We start from the raw sequence: 21,577 nt of genomic DNA, 5'->3' as shown, positions 1-21,577 counted from the left end.
ATAAAATGTGCTTTCTTGCTGTTTGACTCCATTTGCAGAGTCCTCAATCTGTACTATCCACCACACTGATAATTTGAAAACAGCATCGGGGTGCAACAAATGGAGTTTCCTAACCTCCGAATGAAATTGTCAGTTGACATAACAAGTGCTTTTAGACATGTGCAGCAACAAGAAGGGTAATTATTTTACTTTCCTATTAGCTCAGTGGCTGTGAAAGGCACAGCACTCCTTGAAGCAAGTGGGGAGTCAAGGAGATGAGGTTTGCACTAATCTGCTGTAGGGAGGTTGGGTGCCCTTTTCCTGTTGGACAGGCATTTTTTATAATATGGTTGTTTTCAGTTGCTTGTAACCTCATTAAATGTTTGCTGACAGGGTTCTGGGAAAATAACAGCAAGTAACCATGTAACCAAGTAGCTAATCTATGTTTACCTAGTCTGATATGTCATCAAATTCTTCCCAAGTACGTTAATGTACAGCTAAAAATGTGAACTAGGGTCTCAACACTGATATGAAACTTGCCTGGGAAGTTGGGCCAGAGATCTAGGCTGAGACCATGCCACCCAGCTACTACTGTTTGTGCATTAAAATTAGTTAGGGCTCTTTAGGTGGAGATTGTTGACTCATCTGAAAATTTTTGTATATATTTCTGCTTGTTGAAGGGGTATTCCTGGAAGTTCCCCCTCTACCCTAAATAATCAGAACTTAAAAAAAACAAACAAACAAACAAAAAACCCCCCTTCATTCCTATGAAAGGGGCAATGCAAGATACTGCTCAGACCCATAATAGGAAGCCAAGACTCTCCTTGCCAAGACTCTGCAGAAGTGCTGCAGTGGTATGTCTCAACTGCTCAGGATCCCTCTGTGATGGATCATGTGCTTATGCAAACTCCACCTAACTATATTACTCATGATTGCCAGGAAACTTTTATGCTAAATAGCTTGAACTTTATGAGTGCCCTGTTAATTCAGGATTCTTATGGGCTATTCAGTCATCCAGGCATTTGAACATAACAAACTGAACTTGCAATAATGCAATAAATCTACCCTGAGGCCTTTAGTGTTAGTTGCAAAATGTGGTGGCCACATGGTACAAAGCACTGGTACTGGCTCTGATTTTTCAAGTGAATTTGGCAGGATAATTTGATGGTAGAGCTTTTTTTTTGTAGCTAGGTTAGATGTAGACCCTCACAAAGGTGTTGAAATTTGTTTTCCATCTAAGTAGACTGGGATGTGGTGGTGGTTCAAATTGTACTACTTGATGATCTGGTCATTCACTGATCAACATGAAGAATTATGTAACTGCTGCCATAACTATCAACCTATTGATACAATGTTTGCCCATATTTCACAAGACAGTTGCCTGAATTTATACTTTCATTGAAGCTACAATTGACTTTATCAGCTGAAAATCAAGAATCAGTCATTAGTTCACGTCCACTTACTCGAAATGTAACATAAACCCTGCAAAACTTTATCCTGGATGGAATCTACACATGAGAAATATGGTCAGCTCACAGATGAGCAGCATGTGCTGGAAGGCAAATACACAAAGTGTGTGCCAAGTGATGAGTCCATGGGTGTGTGTCGTGTGCCTGGTATCCTCTAAATTTTGACTGCAGGTATTTCCAGCCTTGCTCAGATTTTGTGAATAATGCCATACTTGCCTACAAATATGCTTTCTCGTTTTCCTGCATTAGCCAATCAATCCTCAATTTGTTTGTGTTTGTGTCAGAAGTTTGTTTGAGTATAGTGGAGAGGCTTGTGATATCTTGCTGGTCATGTGGGCACCTGCAGAAGCTTCTCAGAGAGCTCTATCAGCTGCACTAGCACTTTTTTGCTGTGTATTAGAAAGTTGTGTCAGAAGAGGCAAACTTTCCTGATCTCCATTCTGGAGCTTTCACTGATTTTTGATGTATGTAAATTCTAGTAATTGAATTACCTTGAAAAAGAGGTTTGAAACCATAAACTCTTTTGGGTTTGTTTTGTGGGATTTTTCTAATCAGCTGTAGGAATGAATTTGCAAAGGCTGCATCCAGCTGGGATCCTTTAAACTCATCTCTATCCATGAGATACCAGGTTTTTAGTTGGTTTTTTTTTTTTTTTTTTTGTAACCCTGGCCATGAATTCTTGTTTGATCTTTGTGAGCAACTGTGGCCATTGATAAGTAAACCAAACTGTAGCCATGTCATGTGTCCCATCTGAGATGTGGTCTATTCTTCATACAAAGAGGGAATGGTTTTCATAACCAGGCAGAGCAGAGTACTTTGTGTCTCTCCAAAGAGCCACAGAAGTGAGAAGCAAATCAGGTCATTAGAGTTTTTATCATACCTGACCTCTCTCCTAGTTCATTAGTGTGGGTTATATTGCAATAGTACTTTGTGGTGCAGAGAAAACCACTAGTGTGCTAGATTCCATAAAAACACAGAGAACAACCTTGCAAAGGCCTTATAATACAATTTTATTTACGATGAAGCAGATGTTTGTGACAATGGAGGAGAAGATAATAAAACTCCATTAGTATGTGTTATAGCGCTTGTGGCAGGAATTTCTTTGGGCTGTGAATTATTAGAAAGATTTTTACAAATGTTTAATTATAAATAAGTATTAATAATGTTTTTTAGGTGAAGAGAGAAAATAAGACAGTAGTTTTTATTTCCAAATATGATACAACAGTTTTGGCCTACAGTAAAGTGTGCTATACACACTGATAAGTGCAGAAGGAAAAATACATTGTACCTGAGGAATACAAGGAAGGATCTGGAACAGATATTTAATGTTTGCTAGTTTAGCTTGTGTAACTGGATGATAGTAAAATATAGTTTCGGCACCTTTTGTAGATATTTTTATTCACTGATATTTTTCAAGGATATTGTTTCAAACATGGCCAGCATAAGTCACTGTTCAAAAATGTTGACAAGCACACATTTTGTTGCAAGGTTATGAATGGTGTTCACTTCCCATGGCAGTTGAGATGCCTCATATGAAAGCACAGCCCCTGGCTTTTTACTTTGGCTCTGCTGGATATGAAGGAGGCTTCTAACAGCTTCTCACAGAAGCCACCCCTGTAGGCCTCCCACTACCAAAAACCAGACCATGCAAACCCAATATACCCCTATCTTTGAAAGCTGCACCAGGGATTTTGTGTTTTCAACATTTATGAAGTGACTTGTGTTAGCACAAAGGGCTTGATCATACCCCATACAATCAGCTGCAATTCATTGGCTCTGAAAGCCAATCAGAGAGATTAGGATTGCGTTTCTTATCCTTTTTGAGTCAGAATACTACCAAAGATTTTGTTTTCAGAAAGAGTCTGTTGATGCTGTTGTACAGTGTTGTTACAGGATATTATTTACAGCCTAGTAGGAATTCAACTAAGCTTTCAATATGTTGTGTTTTTTGTCATACCTGTTTTCTCCTATTTTGCTCACTTTTGAGTTTGGCAGTGTGTATATGTTTTCTTAAAATAATTCTGGTTTTGGTTTTGAGCTGCAACTCTGGATATCTCAAGATGTCACTGATGAACACTTCTCAAAGGTTCAGATGTGGTGGTGTTTAGGGCTGGTTCTACTGTGTCTTGCTGTTTTGAGTCAGGGAGCGCTGGGCTTTGCAGAGCCAGGACTTGAGCATCACCTGTCTGAGAAGTTTCAAGGACCAAGGATACAAACTCTTAGTCATGTAGCTGCTTTCTTGAATTGCCATTTTAAGTGGCCCTAACAGTAACCCTTCCTGAGAAGTCTGTGGTTCTTGTCAGTGGGAATCTTGCATATTAGTATCTGTTGTAGCTAGCTAATATAGAAGCTATTTGAGCTTTCTCTTCATGCAAAATTGAAAGACATCCCAGATATTCTGCTTATGTCTTAGAAATCTTTGATCCATCCAGAGGCTAAGGGCTTGATGGTGATGGCAGAAACATGGGCTGAGATCCAGCACTGCGTGTTCCTGCACTGAGAAAATTGGGGTGCTTCAGGTCTCTCGATCCAGCCCTGCTATTCAGTCACTGATGCAGAAAGGACTAAGGGCTGTTGGTCCCATTAGCAAAGCACATGACTCAGTTACTCACCTAGGGTGACCAGTGGATCATTTGGTGTCCTGCAGTGTCCTGCAGCACCCAGTGTGTGTTTAGAGACCATTTTATGGCCTGGATGCAGACACAGTTTTGATTTAAGTGGTTAGGAGAGGGGGACAGGCTAGCTCTAAGCTTCTGTGAACTATTCAAGCTCACAAAATTAAGTTGCTGTGTCCTGCTAATTACAGCTTTCATCTGGGGTTCAGCTTGTGAGAATAAGGAGGTCATTTTATCGTCAGATCTGCTCTGGTTGTGGAGTAAATATTCCCTTCTTGTACAAAGGTGAAAACTGGATTCTCTCAAACAAAACTTTTGCACTAAATTGTGTACAAGGAAGAATAGCTAGTTTGAGTAGAGATTGCAAAATGCAGTTCAGGCCAGGGACTAGCATGAGTGGGGGAGCCTGCTGGAGTGAAGGAATGACTGGCAGCAGTAAAGTGACTTGCATGTGTACTCAGTGACATGTAAGGGGGAAGAGGGTATTGTGTGCTAGGATGCAAGTGCTGGGCAAATCACCCAAATTATCATGAAAAGCATGGTGCCAGACAGTGGCTCAAATTCTGATGGCCCTCTTAGTTCCAACAAATTTTCCTAAACTGAAAGGGAACGCTCCGTTTTCTGCAGCGGATAGAGCTGCGGCAGGATGTCGTGCCCAGCCGTTCAGGTTCCAGCATGTGCAGTGTCCTGACTCCCGCTGTGCATGTTTCTCTCCCCAGATGGCTGCAGACCCCTGTGCCGAGCAGGCCTGGCCTGGGAGGGCCATGAGGGCCAGAGCCAGGCGCCGCTGCTGAGGTGAAGAGCAGGAGCGATCGCCATGGCCTCGAGGGCCGGAGCCAGGCGCTGCCACTGAGGTGAAGAATGGCAGCAATCGTCATGGCCTCAAGGGCCAGAGCCAGGCTCTGCCACTGAGGTGAAGAGTGGGATCGATCGCCATGGCCTCATCCCGCTGGGCCCGGCGCTGCCTCTGAGGCGAGGAGCGGGAGCGATCATAATGGCCTCGAGGGCCAGAGCCAGGTGCTGCCACTGAAGTGAGGAACGGGAGCGATCGCCATGGCCTCGTCCCGCCGGGCCCGGCGCACCGGCCCTCCCGACGGCGGCTGGGGTTGGATGATTGTCGCTGGTTGCTTCCTCGTCACTATCTGCACCAGGGCCGTGACAAGGTAAAGGCACTGCTGCTTGTCTTGCTGGCCTCTTTGTGGCATTAGTTTTTTTTCTACACCTTAGGATAAGATCTCCCCTGATGTCCTGCATCTGGCAGGGTTATTTTGGTTAGGTACAGACTCTCTCCTGCTACATTTTCCAAGAGTTCCTGAAACCTCTAAGACTGTGGGGACAACCAAAGGATTATGAGTCCTCTGGCTTCAGTCTCGCCTCCTCTGACAGCTGCTCTAGCTTTCAGCACCCACTCCTTGATTCCTTACAGAGTCAAGGCCTGGGGCAGGTAGCGCTATTTCAGGCTGTGCTGGTTTGGCTGGGGAGGGAGGAATCGTGTAGGGTCTGTCTGGGGTCACTGTGTCCCTCTGACCCCACAGCCCTGCTCATTTTTGCCAGTCCCAGCAAATTTGGGTGACTCCTGAGTCAATGCAAAAAGCATGAAAATACCCCCTTCTCCTACGGCGAGTATTTCAGGTACTGTCCTGCCTGAGAAGGTCCTAGCCCTAGAGAAGAGACCCCTCTCTACACCCTTCTGGTATCCAAAATATGCAGAAAATATTTTCTCAAAAATAGAACAGGACTAGACTGCTGCCTTGCATTAACAAAGTGCAATCTGGAATGAGATTGCTTTCACAGTGACTTTGATGTCAACTGGAGATAGAAGAGCCTGGTGTGTGTGAACATGGACAACTTAGCTATATTAAGCAGAGAGATAAGCACCCTGGTAAGTGAGGAAAACTGAAAGAATGTCTTGTTGGACAGTCAGTATAATGTAAATGCAGTGTGTCCTGCATAAATTTCTGATTTCTTTTAAAATAAAGCTCCCAGGTTTAGGGATCTTAAGTCTTTAGAGATCTAAGGTCTTGGAGTCAACAGCACAGAAGGGGATAGAAACATTTATACAATGTTAGTTAATACTTACAAATGTACCAATTCCATTATAACAGCAGAGAATTCCTAGTAGATTTAATTCCTTGTTCATGTGTGTGATGTATTACATTCAGGAAATCATCTAATGGCCGGCAAATGTTAGACTATATAGAAAAGTGAAGTATGTGCAAGAAAAATAGCTGAAGAAAGTGGTCATTCACTGATCTGGGAAAAAGAGAGGGGGAAAAGGCAGAAAAAAAGCCAGAAAAAGAGAATGAAATTATGCAGCCTTTTAATCTGTTCCACTGTAGGGATATGTTGAACAGTAACCCTTGTTAAGTTGAGCAAAGTAACCTCTCCTGGAAGCATTTTATTAAACTGCTGGAAGGTCTACATGCTCCTGCTGTGTTTTCATTCTCTCTTTGAGGGAGTTACTTTGCACTTGTCCATCCATGAACTCAGAGCTGCAGGTGATGTTTGCTCTGTAGGTATTACATTGACCCTACCCTCACAGTTTGTGTGTGTGTGGAATAGTGAGCAATAAGGTCAGCGAAGAACTATGAAGCCAGGGCTTTGTGTGCCAGGGAAGCAACATCATCATATGGGCTGTAAGTTGGTGGTGAGAATTAGCATTTCAATTTCCTTTTAGTTAACAATACTATGAGTTAAAAAACTTTAGCAGCAAATACCCCAGCAAGAAACATGTGATATTAAAATGTTCAAGACGACAATTTTGATTTTCCTGGGAGTGGGAGAGGGCCTTCAAGTGAGTACTTTTTATACCTGAACGGTGAGACCAGCATTTTCTGTGAGGCAAGTATTCCATGTTTAACAGATTGGTGTTCATGTTTTCTGTCCTAGATGCATCTCCATTTTTTTTGTGGAGTTCCAGGCATACTTTGGGCAGGATTATGCCAGAACTGCTTGGATCCACTCCATTGTCGACTGTGCTACAATGCTTTGTGGTGTGTATTACCCTTTTAAGAGCAATGTGGCTGCTTTTGCATTGGCTCCATCTGGTTTTAGCATGGTCACAAGGTGGTGAAGTCAGCTGGGAAAGAGTGATACTGTGGGATCTCTGGGGTATGGTATATCGAAGCTGCTTCCCCCAACACAGTTGTGCAAGGGAGTGTCTTCATACTAAAGAAAAGAAGCAGAACTTTGTTTTGTGAAATGATCTAATTTTTCAGAAATGTACTTTTGTTGAGGTCTATTGGGACACTTCATGTTTGAGAGCTATTAACTGAATAATTGTTTATTTTGCCTTTTGATTGGAGTTGTATTTGAGATGTAGCACAGGATGTACATCTTGCCTCCAGATCAAGTCACAACCATCCTTCTTTTACCAAAAGTGTATATTTACAAATAACCTTCTCTCTTAAAAAACCTTGATATTATTAAAAATCATGTGCATCAAGCCAGCAGTTGTACTGAATTTCTCATGGGTTTGCTTTAAAGCTGTACTGTTTGGTGAAAATCCATGCTGTAGTCCTGTAGAAGAGGTCAGTCCTTAAGAATTGCTAGAAAGGCAGAGAGACACAGCTAGAATGAGATGCAACAACTCACCTGTGACAGCCAGGTTGTACCTTGGGGAAAAGAGAGAAGTAAGGTAACCTTGCCCTGGCATTGAAGGTAGTAGAGAGGGAGAGGGCTGGTGATGACATCCCATGGTAGAAGCAGGGTGATCTGGGAGACATCAGTGTTGGAGAAGTGCAGGAGAAGGGTAGCAGCCCTGGAGATTGTCCAAAAGATGTGAGACCTCTCCTGGTTGGGTCTAACCCAGAGCCCACAAGGCCAGGCAGTTGTGAGGCAGGACACCTAAAGTTACTGAAGGTTGAAGTGCAAATTCCACGTGGGGAAAAGTCAGTGTGTTGTAAGTATGGAGTACTGAACAGTGTGGGCTGTTGCTGTGGCCTGTCTTGACCCCTTGACACTGCAGATGAACTGTATTTCATAATGCCTTTGATCTACAGAAATGGCTGCTGAGGAAACTACTCTAAGTTTCAGGTTTATCCTGACTTTCAGGAAAATTACTTCTGGCAGTTTTTGTCTTTTTATTTGGTGGTCATGCCATTGCAACAGAAGTGTGTTGGAAGACCACTCTGTAGCTGCAATTACCATTTTCTCCTGCTTCCTTTTCGTTTATAACTGTTGCAGTGAACTGGGTGTGAGGACCTGCCATTAATTTCCAGCTTTATTTGTTTCTCTGAAGCCCCGCTCGGGAGTTTAATCAGTAATCATGTATCCTGCCAAGTTGGTATCATGCTAGGAGGGCTGCTTGCATCTACTGGACTAATTCTGAGCTCATTCGCCGCCAGTCTGGAACATCTCTACTTATCGTTAGGAGTCCTCACAGGTAGGACGCATTCAGCCCCTTTGTTGCTGCCAGAACACGAGACAGGAATGCTAAAAATGATGGGTGATCTCTTTTCCATGTCATTTTGACACTGCACTGGTCAAATAGAGATACTCAGACCTGTTCCCATCATTGTAAAAGAGAGGCTGCCCCAGTGAGAGCTCCAGCACTGATCTCATATCACACAAATGCAGCACCCTGCAAAGGCAACTCTTACCTTCTATTAGAAAGAGGACTGTTGATAAAGTTCTGAAATTATGGGAGGTTAGGAAGGACTGCTGTTGCATTTGATATACATGAAAAGGTTTCCTTGTTTTTTCTGGGATTTGAGAGGAGTTTGTTATAGCAGAAGTTCTAGAGTGCCCTGATATATTTGCATATTTGGAAAAAAGTTTTTAAACCAAAACATAAATATAAGTAAGAGGTAGAGGAGCTCTTGGTGAATACCAGGCACCTCAGCTGTATGCTTTACTTTTTGTCTGCATTACAGTCCAGTTGCAAAGCAAAAAAATTGCTTGTCTTGCTGTAGCAGCTCTTCCACTTCTGCTCAGGTATGATGAAAACAAATCTTTGCCCTGTCCTATCTGTCTGTGTTTGTTGTGCACAGAGAAACTTGAGAGGGGCCCGTGGTCACACTGACATTCCTTCCTCATTAATACTGACCTGGTAGCCAAGGTGATATAAGACCTTGTACTTGGTCCCCTGGGGTTTAGTAACGAGTTAGTGGAATTACTGCAGTTCACATGCCGCCAACAGCTTATTTGTTTAAAAAAAAAATCCTTATTTTAGCACATGTTGCTCCTGTATTATGATGTTAATCTTTGACAAATGTGTTCATAACAAATAAAAAGGCTTCTTGTAACTCGAGGGACTGTGCTACATACCATGCTAATACCTCTGAGGCTTCCTTAGTGGTAGCTGCTGTGAATACCGAGGTGGAAAGGCAGTTACAATTTGTACATCGAGTAGTAAAGAGCCAAGGTCACTACAAGCAGCGAACTTTTAGTCTGTGGGGACTGATTAACAGAGAGGTGAACTGTTGGTAAAGGCTAGATGTGGTGCCCCCAACCCAGAGAGCAGTTGGGACTACAACAAGCGAATGTCTAAATCCATAAAAGCAGCAGGACTTGAAATCAAAGAGTGAAGCAGAGGTGAGATTGGGAAGTGTCAATAAGTAGCAGAGTTCCTTCTAAGAGGTATGAATATGTTTTCAGCCCTAAACTTTCCACTTTTCACAGGACATTTGTTGGCTTTTTTGAGACCGATTTCTCCCTGCCAACTCACTAAAAAATAAATGGTGTGAATGCCTAATAGAGTATGATTTTCATAGCTCTCAAGTGGTGATGTATAGCTCAGGACTGCTCCTCTGGCTCTGCTGCCAGTACACGTCCAGCCCCAGCTCTGTGCCCTGCTTCTCCCCTCACCTCCTGAGGGGTGCCAGACTGGGCACCTGCTGCTCAGAGTCCCTCTAATCCTCTTATTCCACCCTGGCAGGTTTAGTGCCTGCCCTACACAGTGTGGCCTTTGAGGAGGATGTGGCAAGCAGGTTATGGCACTGGGGACTGTTTTATCCTCTATCAGCAAGTTCTGCCAAAGGCACTGGGGACTGTTTTGCCCTCAATGTAGGACATGCTCCAAAACCCTAGTCAGAAACTCATTTCTATTACTGATTCAGAAAAGCATATTTTAGTGTTAGGACAACCACTTGATGTTTAAAACCTGCTCTCTGATCCTGCAGCAGAGACCACAATCTTTTTCTCCATCCAAGAGATGAATCTTGTTTGTTTACTCAACTGGATCTGGCTTTCTGAGGCTTTCCTCCCCTCTTGACTTGTAGGCAGGGATTTAAAATGGTCAGGACTCAAGCAGCTGTTGCAAGGAGTTTGTTTAGCAGACTGAGAGAGGTTTTTTGTAGAATATTAGTTAACAGAGACTCTTTGTACTGTATTTCAGAGACCTGAAAATTAATGTTCAGGGTTGGAACAGACCAAAACACAAAGTGGTACCTTATCAGAACAGTGTGTCCAGTGCCAGCATTGCTGCAGACCCTGGGGCAAGATTTCATCTTGCATGCAGGAGAGGCTGGCACACCAGTTCTCTCATGTTTAGTGATCATCCTTATTCTCATTATGAAGTGAACCCCATCACTTATGTCTGAGTCTTATTATTGTAGATTAATTGTCATCAGCTAGGTTTGTCAAGTCAGTGACCCTGCCAGTGGAAGAAGGACATCATCCTAGTTTCTCATCACACTCAAACTGGGCTGCGTGATACAGAATGAGAAAAAGCTTTCTATTCATTTGTACTAATGAAAATATATTAAGTGGTTTGATTTAATATGTTCCATATGTCATGCTTAGTATTAAGCCATCTGCACTTTGCTTTCTCTTCTAGGACTTGGGTTTGCACTGTGTTATTCTCCAGCCATTGCAATGGTGGGCAAATACTTCAACAAAAGGAAAGCACTGGCGTATGGAATAGCCATGTCAGGAAGTGGAATTGGTACCTTCATCCTGGCCCCTGTGGTCCAGCTTTTAATTGAGCAGTTTTCCTGGCGAGGAGCTTTGCTCATCCTGGGAGGTTTTGTTTTAAACCTCTGTGTCTGTGGTGCCTTGATGCGGCCTATTTCTCTTAAGGAGGATTGTAAAACTGCTCCTGAGTTTCTTGAACAGAATTATGTCCCTGAAACAGAGAAACAAGACTTAACGCGAATGTCCATCTGTTCACCTTTAATCAAATCATGGCCTCATGAATGTTTATGTTACTGCTCATGGAAGGAATATGACTTTTTGCTGATGCCAGGCTTCATGGTGCTGGCAGTGTCAATTTTATTTATGGCATATGGCTGCAGCCCTCTTTTTGTCTACCTAGTGCCTTATGCTTTGAGTGTTGGAGTGAATCATCACCAGGCTGCCTTCCTCATGTCCATACTTGGTGTCATAGACATCATTGGTAATATTACCTTTGGATGGCTCACAGACAGAAGGTAAGGGCTTCTGGCTGATCAAGCGTAAGCTTTATCTGGTGGGAGGCTGGATGCAAGCAAGGTATAATATACATAAAAGTTAACATTATGGACTCTTTCTGTAGCATGTGTAATTTTAAAAAAACCCCAACAACATAGTCTAACTTTCAGAAATGCTTGCTACTTAATATTTTTGTCTCTTCTGAGTTTGTTCAATTCTGCTGGTTTAGTATCTTTTTTCCTGAAAAAATTATATATTTGTATGTTTGATGGTGGCAATGTAACCCCTTGCCTGAGGTATGTTGAGTGTGATTTTCTGTACCTATTTCCTCTGGGATTTAACCCTGCTTCCTCTGCCTTTCCAACTCTTTTGCACTGTTGGAGAGGCACAGAAGCTATGGAAGAGGGTCCAGGGTCTGGCCCAATATTGTTAGGCACATACTAGGAAGGACTGACTGAAAATTGTTATACATTTTCCAGTACATAAGAACTCACCATGCTGTGCAAACTCAGCTCACACCAAACGTCAGTGTACAGCATCTGAAACATTAGTAGATACTGGCCAAATTTACAAGGATTTTGATTCTAAAGGAATCATTCTTTGCACTTATTTATTTTGTGGGGAAAATAAATTACTGTTTTTGTGGAGCAGGAAGGAAGGGAATTGCCATCTCACTTAGCTCATACTAACTCACACTAACTCACATTTAAGGGTTGACTGGAAAGGTCACAGCTAAGAGAGGTATACTGCAATATTTTATGCATGATACTGGGAGCACCTTGCTGAGCTGGGCTGTAAAGCCCAGTGAAATACTGCTTTGAACATTGAAACTCCAGGGGACTGCAAAATCCTGGCAGCAGCATTCCATCACTAGGAACACCCTGTAGAACACTGCAGGCAGCATGGGCTGCTGCTGGCCAGATGTTCTTGCAGCTGTAGGTGGGCAGCTTTCCCTACCTAGGCTCATCTGCTGAGTGATTTAATCTTGAAGATCGTGTAAGGAAATGGACTTAAATCTGAGCTATATACATAGAGAGAGACTGAAGCACTGCATGCCAGGGCATACAAGCTGGTTTCAGTGATAATATTTTTCTTTTCCGTTTTGAAATTTGCAGGTGTCTGAAGAAGCATCGGTACTTTTGCTACCTCTTTGCTGTGGGAATGGATGGCCTCTGCTGTCTTTTCCTGCCAGTTCTCCAAAGCTTCCCCTTGCTTGTGCCTTTCTCATTTACCTTTGGCTACTTTGACGGAGCCTATGTAACGCTGATCCCTGTCATGACAGCAGATGTAGTGGGAACTTCGTTGTTATCATCAGCACTGGGTGTTGTGTATTTTCTTCATGCCATACCATATCTAGTGAGCCCACCTGTGGCAGGTCAGTTTTGCCAAATTGCTCTCCTATAACCTTATCAGTTCTTCAGATTTACTTATTTGGTATGATGTAAAAGGGGAGGAAGGACAGCAAATGCACAATGAATGTAAAAGTTGCCTCTGGGTAGAGGAATAACACACCTGGACATTCATAAGTCTTTAGATCTCCCATCCTGGTCTTGGTGGGATGATTTCTACATATAGAGTGAGATGAAATTTAAAAAACAAACCAGTATGGAATGGGCTTCTAAGAGCTGCTACATCACCACTTCATATAGTTTAGCAACTCTGCAAGTAGAAGGAGTAAAATATTTCACTGTGAAATAACATGATTTTGTTAAATCCAACTCTCTCTAAAGAGAGTTTAATTCCAATATTTTTTTCTTTGGTGTAGAAGACTTGATCTTTTAGTCTCTACATTGCTTTGAACATAGCTTAATAAATGTTTCTGCATTAACACCTTAGAGCTCTCTAAGCCTTCTAAAGACTGCCGGTTAAATCCATGCAGTTGGAAGATGTTTATTTAGTAGTGTGGTGATGACTACTCTGTCTTTTCTTGTGGATTTGACCTCCAAACGAAAGGCTATAAAGATATTATTTGCCTGCTGAGAAGAAATTCCTCTCTGCCTCAGGATATAAAAGTACAGTGATGGTGATGTAAACCTGTACTGTTTGATTGTATCTATATGTGATAACTCCAGAAGTTTATTCTGTGACTCCTGGGTCACAGGATTTGTAAATTAACCACCAGAATACTGGTGGACCTCTAAAAAAAATTCTTTTCCCCCCTACAGGTTGGCTTGTGGACACAACTGGCAGCTATACTGCATCATTTCTCCTGTGTGGATTTTCTATGATATTTAGTTCAGCACTGTTGTGCTTTGCAAGACTAGCAAAGAAAATCAAAAGAACACATTTGCAATCCCTCACTGGTAACACGGCCTTGAAACAGCACATCTGGACAAATGGAGCAATAGCTTATTCTGTCACAGCAGAATTAGACCAAAGGGATGTTGAATTTTTGGCTGTGGATACAAATAGCTTCAGCAATAGGTGACAAGTGCTGTTGAGATTCAGTATGGCACAGCCTGAGACAGACATGGCTCTGTGATGTTACACCGTTGAAGATACTTATCCTGTGAAACAAGACCTCTCAATTCAATTTTTCTATTGTGTTTTAGTTGGCTTAAATCTACGTACAGCAACAGTAATACCAAGTTAATGCAGTAATAGAAGAAAGCTAAACTGAAAATAGAGTTTGTAGATACAAGTGTTCACAGATTAATTTGAAATGCAATGTTGGCTCCACAGGTATCAGTCACCAAAACCGAACAATAATATTTACATTTAAAAATATTATTAATAACAGAAGCGTTTTCATTTTGTGGTCTAGTATGTTTCAACGAACTAATCACACACATCGTGAAAAAAATCTCTAAATTTATCAGTCTGCATGAAACGCTTTGCAAATGAATGTTTCAAATGCCAAAGTCCTTTGTTTTGCTTTTGTTTTGGTGGTTTTTTTTTGTTTGTTTGTTTTTTGTTTTTGTTTTTTTTAAGGAAATCTGGCAGGAAACTGATTTATGCTGAAAGTATCTCTGGAGCAGCTTTAATTTTTACAATATGCTTGAACTTTGTACATACATTGCAATTTAATTTCAAATATGTTTTTAGACCTGCTTTCCCATGCGCTCTATAGCATATTTTACTTTTTGTGGTTTTTCTTCTAGATACCTTTAAAATTTGAATTTCTAAGCATTGACATTCTGGGTGTGATCTTTCAGCTGATCCTTGTCTTGGAGGGTGGAAAATGTGCTGTGGTGGTGATGCCTGGAAAGGCTCTGCTATTTGCAGAGGAGTAAATTTGTGCCATGGGACCAGGCATGCTGATAGACAAATGTGCTTTAACTGCATTAGTTGGAAGAAGCCCAAAGGCAGCCCAAGAGAGCAGAGAGGCTCTTGTGTTTTCAAACACAGAGCCTCTTCCTCTTGTAAAACCAGCACCTATTAGAGAACTTTAGAGTCCATGCAACCGGATGGACTCTAAAGAGATTGCCCACCCTACAGGCTGATAGTGAAGAGGATGTTGGCAGATCTGTTTCTGTGTATTGCAGTGGCAAGTCTGTCTCTTTTTAGACCCAGAAGCTGCATCTTCAGGTGGTGCCAATTGCTCATTTGTACCATCTGAAGAGCTATCAGGTCACTTTCCTGTGATGGCCAGAACACAAGAGCTGTGACTTGCTAACAGTTTTCTGCTACTTCTGTGAGGAATATAAATATTCTTCAGTCGACTGCTTCACAGGAGCTAGGGAGTGAATGTAGCTCATGGAGTAACTTACTAATAAATACTGGGATTTTCTACATTTCCAGAGTGAAAACATTGTCAGCATTGGAAAACTTCACATTCCGCAACACAAAGCGTTTCAGTGTTTTGATGTGGTATCAAGCTATATTTATTAGCAAATTGATCAGAGTCCAAATAATTTTCATGTACACGGAACTAGTAGTTTTGTTGTGTATTCAGTGGCTTCTCATTTCGTGTGTCCTTTTCTATTCTGTACCTTGTAAGTGAAAGCAACATAGACTAATGTTCAACAATCTGATTTAGACCAAGAGTACAGCCATAGGAATATAATATATTTATATAAATATATACACACACACATATATATATATGAATAGCATGCATATCAGGTAGTTTTATTGTCCAAGTGTATTTCAAATATAGTATATTAAAATTGTGTTTAAATGAAGTGTTTCTCACTGCCCTGCTTCAGGAATGTAGTCAGAGCCAGCAGCATGGTTATGTGCACACATCATGGAATAATTGAGAGTAGTGCAAAATCTTTTTAAAGCCGATGACATAGCTTTTCTTCAGCTCATCATGAAAATTGAGTCTTGGATCCAAGTTTAGTGGTTAACATATATTTATAAAAAAAGACAAAAAAATTATCCATGGGTGTTTCTTAATGAGTTACGAAAAATTTGGAAAAAATGAATTGATTTTATTAATTAGTACTGATGAAGATGATGTTTTAGATCTTAATACAATATTTTAACATTAAAAAGAGGAGAGAAGAGTGTGGTCAACAAAAAATATAATTTATTTTGAACAAGTTATAAATAAATTACCACTGTAAATAAATTTTAAAATTTTAATTACTTTGTTTACATCACATCACAACACGGCACCTGTTGCCCGTGTTGGAACTGCATATTGTAGGAGCCTGTTGGAATAATGCTATATGCATTTTTATCACAGTAAATTATACTGTGTAATACATTATTAGCATTTTTTTTTTTTTTAGTATTTCAAGATTTTTTTTCATAGGCTTTTCTTTTTATGTATTTTAAGCAATACTACTTCTTTTAAGTATCTTATTTAGTAGCAAACATTCAACTAGTTTTATCCACAGACCTTTTGTAGAAAATGGTAAAATTCTTTCAGGGCTTTCCAACACTGTTTCTGCTCTGACTTAAGTCAATGGAGAAAAGCTTATATACTGGAATAAAGACTTCTGTGCATAAAACACACTGGGAAGTAGCAGCCGTGTCATGAATGCCCCACCCACTAAGAAAGAGAAGGAAGGAAGTGTAGCAGGAAGTGACCTGCAAGTGGAAGAAATGGGAATACCACGCAGGCTGGTGAAGCCTCATGCCAAACTTCCAGCTCCTGCTCCATACAACCCAGACTGAACAGGTCACCTTCATCCTGCCGTGTGAAGTATTTCAGGCAACACATTATAGAAATCTCTGGCTTACAATAATTTTAAAGAATGATTTATAGTATTGGCAATATTTTTTTTTCCAGAGATCATAATATTCAGGCTATCCTCCATGTAGGACAATTCCTGGCATGGCTCAGGATGGGAATAAGCCAAGAGACCCAAGCTAGTGGTGAACAATTTGCCAGATGAACCCTGCATGTTTGAGGACTTAGGGGTCTTTTCTACCCTTAATGATCCTGTAACTCTACATTCTCACCAGCCCTGATGGACACAAGCATTGATGGGTATGAGCTTGGCTGGAGCACTGCACTGCTGAGCCTGCCTGGCTTCCCAGAACAGCGTGGTGGGACTTGACTTGGGGTAACATCTGTCCGATACAGATTCTACCTCAGATCGATCCTACCTGGGATTATTCTCTGTTCTGTGCAGTGGATAGAAATTCAATATAAGTGAAACTGCTTACAGCTGCTGAAGTTATCCCACCTGTCTCAATTCCATGAGGTTTGAAATGGGGAAATAATAATTCTTTTGAAAGTATTTATATTCTAGTGATAATGTGTAACATTTAATAAATTGTATCTTGGAAAGTTGTGTGAAAACATTGGAAAAGTCAAGTACCTTCTGTTGAAAAATTACTCTTTTTTTCAGAAAAAGCATTCCTGAAACATTCCTGTCAGTTTGGATAATAATTTATCTCCTGAAAGACAAAGGCTATGTTACTATATTATGAATATATTTTATATTGCCACAACAATGCTTTGTTTTCTTTCTGAAATGTATAAATTTATGTGAAGAGCTTGTTTATCTTAAACTGTAACACTACTTCATGGTCAGCATAGCAAAGTCCTTTATGGGGTTTGCCTCAATAAATAATACCTTCTTCTTAGTGATTATTCTGGTGTGTTTCAGTAATATTGTCTATATACTTTAGAAAGTCCTTTTGAGTCTTAAATTAATATTTCCTGAAGGGTTATCTTCATTAATTTTTTCCCCTACACTGCTAGCATCAACTTCAGTGATATATTCATACTTGGGTGTGGATTGAGAGGTGTGTTCAGCCTCCGTACAGTTCAAGATTTCCCCAATGGACTTGGACTCTCCCAAATTTGTGTTTCATTTTGTCTACCTCCCAAAAACTCGAGCTCAACCTGCTTCCTGTGTTGGCATGCTAGGCAATGCAGCAGCACCACCCTGTGGGAAATAACGTTTTTCCTCATTTACAAGACAAGCAAAACCCAGAAGGCCGTGTTTTCACAGAGCATCCCCAGGTAGTACTGTGGTCCAGAGCAGTCCTCCAAGTACAAAGGAGGTGAAGCACAACAAATACTTTTTTTTTGTGTCACTGTCTTACAGTCAGTTTCTTCACTGTGCAGATTGAGCTACTATGACTCTTCATAAATTTCAGACTCACTTTTTTTCCCCAAAATCAATATAGGTTATCCTTATTTGTTCAAGGTTCTTTTTTCAGGAGACATCTTGGTGGCAGTGTAAAGAGGAGAATGGATGTGCCACCATGGCAATGAGAACCTGCATTACCTCTTCCTCCCTCTGTGCCCTCAGTAGAGTTTAGATAACAATGATGGCGAGCTTAGAAGCCCTCAAGATTCACAAAGGCAGTGAGGTTGTCTAACAGAACCTTTTGTCCCCATAGCTGGGCACACCAATGTAGTATCCCCAGTTTCTTACTTTGGCCCCACTGTTGTTCCAGCCAGCTTTCAGGAGTGGCCTGTCAGAATTGTTCCCAGTCCTTCCTGTTCTCCCTTCTCACCCATCCATCCCTAAGCAGGGTTGCCTTTGTGTGTAGGAGAGAAGCTGGCAGGTGGCTGAGAAACAAGGGTGGATTTTGCTCCAGCTCTTTCTTAGGAAAAGGGTGTTTGTAATTATGTACACTTGATTGCTTTTGCTTGTGTTATGAAAGATTCTCTGCAGGAGAGCTGAGAAGGAGGATATTGATATTTTATTGATATTATTGATATTTTGTGTCTGGCATTGGTGTTTTGCACTCTTTCATGGCTTGTCATCCTGTCTGTACAGAGGTGCTGTTGTGAGTACAGGAATGGTCCTGGATGGGTAGAAACTAATGTGCACATTCTTCCTGATGGGCTCTGTCACCAGTTCGCTTCATGCTATACTAGTGGCTAGGGCTCAGAACTGTTTTGGAAGTACAGGACTGTTTTTTCTCCGAGTACTTACGGTCTATCAAATAAAGATACACTACTGGGGAGTTAGGCCATGATGTTACAAAGAATATTGAATTTTGGTTGGACACTTGAAGACAATCAACTTATCAACCCATTCTGTCATTTCAGCCCTTTCTTCCATTCATGTAGAAACTATGGGCATCCACCCCTTTTTCCACACAACTATTATGTTCCCCTTCCCTGCTCACTCAACTCTACTCTGGCTGTGCACTGCCCTCCATATGCAGTTGTGGTGGTTTTGGTTCACCAATTTGAAATTTTCCAGGCAATGCACAATTTATTTTATGTTGAGAGTTCTGTGTTGGTAAAATTCTTAGTGCAGTCACTAAAATGATTTAGTCATTTCGTGCTGTGAGATAGGATTAGGAGGAAGGCAAAACAGGCTCAAACTTAAAAGGGTAAAAAGAAAACTTTAATTACTAGAAACTATAAGGAAAAATAATAAGAATTAGAATAAAATTTAAAGAATACTTTCTCCTCCCCTCCACAGATTCTTTGCATTCACACCAACCACATAAAGAACCAATTCCATCAGTTTACCATCTTTCAAATAGTCTTGCACCAATTAACTTGCGAGAGGAGACTTCTTTCTTCAGTATATGGAGATTTTTACACAAGAAAGTTTTCTCATGGCCTTGATGTCACAGGGATCAGCCGCCCGGGAGAATGGAAATCTGATCACTATGTAAAAATCCCTTCTTCGATTAACAATTTTCCCACATGCATTGTTGAGGACCATTTCAACTTATGGGGCACATTTTAACAATTATAACAGTTTAAACAAAAGCTTTCTTGATCTTTGAAAACAGAGATCTTTCTTCTTCTTCTACCTTGGGGCAGCAGGGATCTTCATCTCCTCTCTATTCATGCTCATGTGATCACAGCCATTTCAACTTTTGCTTACTCGAGCACCAATGCCTTTGCACATATCTACAGTTTAAACATTCACCCACTGTATAATATATCTTTATGAGTTATAAGGAAACAAGAGTCTCTTCTCCATAGCATATAAAAGAGAAATTTCAGTCAATGATTCTCCTCCTTCCCTCATCTGGAAGACCTGATTCTTCCTTTTGTCTGACTTTCATGTTTTTATGCTTTTTTTTTGTGCATACCATCATCTTGGTCCTCAGGAGAGAGAACAAAGTATCTGCAAGTCTCATTCTGGGCAGTGAAAGAGTTAATACCTTGCCAGACAGCGGATGGTGCTGTGATCTCTTCCAGGTGGTGGCCCAGAGCAATTTGCGATAAAGAGTAATAATGGAGTAATAAAGGCTGCGCTAGGGTTGGGCTAGGATTGTATGGGCCCAGCCAGAAAGCACTGGTGGTTGTTCTGTCCATGGCTGTTTTCTGGCATTTGCTGTATTCAATTCTCTTGTGGCACATGTTTACTTCATTGAATTCATTGCTAAAGTTGCTATAATGGTTTGTTCTTCTGCACCTCTGTGTTTTCCCCAAGCTGGTTTGTCCCTAAGTTGTAGGCGCCCCCGAAACTAACCTGGCATTCCCCACCCCTTGTTCCAGTTCCTGCCCTGTCCGTTATTGTAACCCTGCCCCTTGTTCCAGTGCCTTCCCTGTCAGTCCCACCCTGGGCCAATCCCTAGTCACTCTGCCCTCTTGGAAATGCCCTGGTACTCGATGCCCTATTGGCCCCTGTGACTCTTTCTCTTCCCCCTGCTTCCCTCAGAGGTTTGGACTTTGTAACACCCTGCCCTTTACTCCTCCCCTAAGGATCCCTTATTGGTTGATTGTTTGGACCCACCCCCCGATTTGTCTCTGGATTTAACCCCAGGCACAGCAGTGCTCGGGCCTCTCCCAAATGCCTGAACCCTTCAACACTAATAAATGCTGTTGGAACCTAAGCAGTGGAGAGTCTCTCTCTCCTCCTTTGCCAGATCCCGGATGCTGACCGCACTGTTGAGCAAGCAGCTCAAGAGGTTCTGCCTGCAGTAAAGCTAAACTGAGGCAATTCTCCACACCAGGCACGGCACCGGTGTGTCTCCATTGAGCTAGCCTGGGCTCCGGTGGTCACGTCACAGTTCCATCCACAGACTGATGGTCTTCCCTTCCCTTCCCTCTGCCCAGCACTGCCAGCAGGCAAGGGTGGGGGTTGGCGGGGTCTTGGCCTCGCCAGAACGGGGCCCAGCTTTGTGTCCCCCAGGCCACACGGGTGGCAGGAGAGGCCCAGCCATCCAGAGCCGCTCTGGGGCAGCAGCAGGGCAGGGTTCTGCTGAGCCAAGGGCTCCCTGGCCATGCCGGGGGCCATGGATTTTAGCAATGGGCCACCCCTCCCCTGTCTATCGGGGCCCTGATTGAAAATGGGGCCTGGGGGCCTCCTGAGCCCTGCCTCAGAGCCTGCCCACCCCTGCTTGGCCTGGTCTGGGCTGCATAAAGGGCCCAGGCCGTTGCTGCCTTCTGAGAGGCCAGAAGGCAAAGAGAACTTTCCCAGGGTCTTTCGTCATTACATGTGTGTTTCACAAAGACACATAAACTTTCTCATTGGTCTAACAATATGTCAATATTAAAAATCAGACACTGATTGGTCTTTGTCAAGTTCACAGGAAGCTGCCCAGGTCTCAGCAGGGAAAAATTTCAGGAAATCTTTACAAACCACCACAGCAGTCCAGGTCATTTCTTGTGTGTGTTTGCTCTCCCTGGCTTGTTTCACAAGCATGGCCACCGCCGTCTCTTTGGCATCTCAAAGACTGCCTCTCTAGATGTTTGCTGTTGTGGCTCCTGATAGGGTGTTTTGGGTAAACTGGACAGTTGATGTTCTGTGCACACTCTAAATCTTTGGTGCAAGGCATCTGGAGCCAGCTTTGCTGAGAGCTCAGGGAAAATAAATGGGGCTGTCATCTCAGCCT

The 21,577-nt window shown here is 42.1% G+C and overlaps 1 protein-coding gene across 2 annotated transcripts in view; it reads left to right on the top strand.

Moving 5' to 3' along the window:
- Window positions 1-17,405, top strand: part of SLC16A12 (solute carrier family 16 member 12) — a 34,833-nt gene extending 17,428 nt beyond the window's left edge. Inside the window, exons 2-7 of one of the 2 annotated variants that reach the window (XM_014875409.2) lie at window positions 4,783-5,226; window positions 6,953-7,056; window positions 8,304-8,447; window positions 10,842-11,433; window positions 12,529-12,788; window positions 13,579-17,405. In XM_014875409.2, the coding sequence (XP_014730895.1) occupies window positions 5,117-5,226; window positions 6,953-7,056; window positions 8,304-8,447; window positions 10,842-11,433; window positions 12,529-12,788; window positions 13,579-13,841 (1,473 nt within the window). In that variant the 5' untranslated portion in view covers window positions 4,783-5,116 and the 3' untranslated portion in view covers window positions 13,842-17,405. The remainder of the gene's footprint in view (window positions 1-4,782; window positions 5,227-6,952; window positions 7,057-8,303; window positions 8,448-10,841; window positions 11,434-12,528; window positions 12,789-13,578) is intronic. The other variant, XM_088169103.1, reaches the window with a different exon arrangement.
- The last annotated feature ends 4,172 nt before the right edge of the window (window positions 17,406-21,577 follow it).

This window comes from Sturnus vulgaris, chromosome 8 (assembly GCF_052056855.1).
Source record: "Sturnus vulgaris isolate bStuVul1 chromosome 8, bStuVul1.hap1, whole genome shotgun sequence".
Taxonomy (NCBI): domain Eukaryota; kingdom Metazoa; phylum Chordata; class Aves; order Passeriformes; family Sturnidae; genus Sturnus; species Sturnus vulgaris.
Note: the sequence above shows the minus strand (reverse complement) of the source record. Positions and strands in the feature narration are given on the sequence as shown.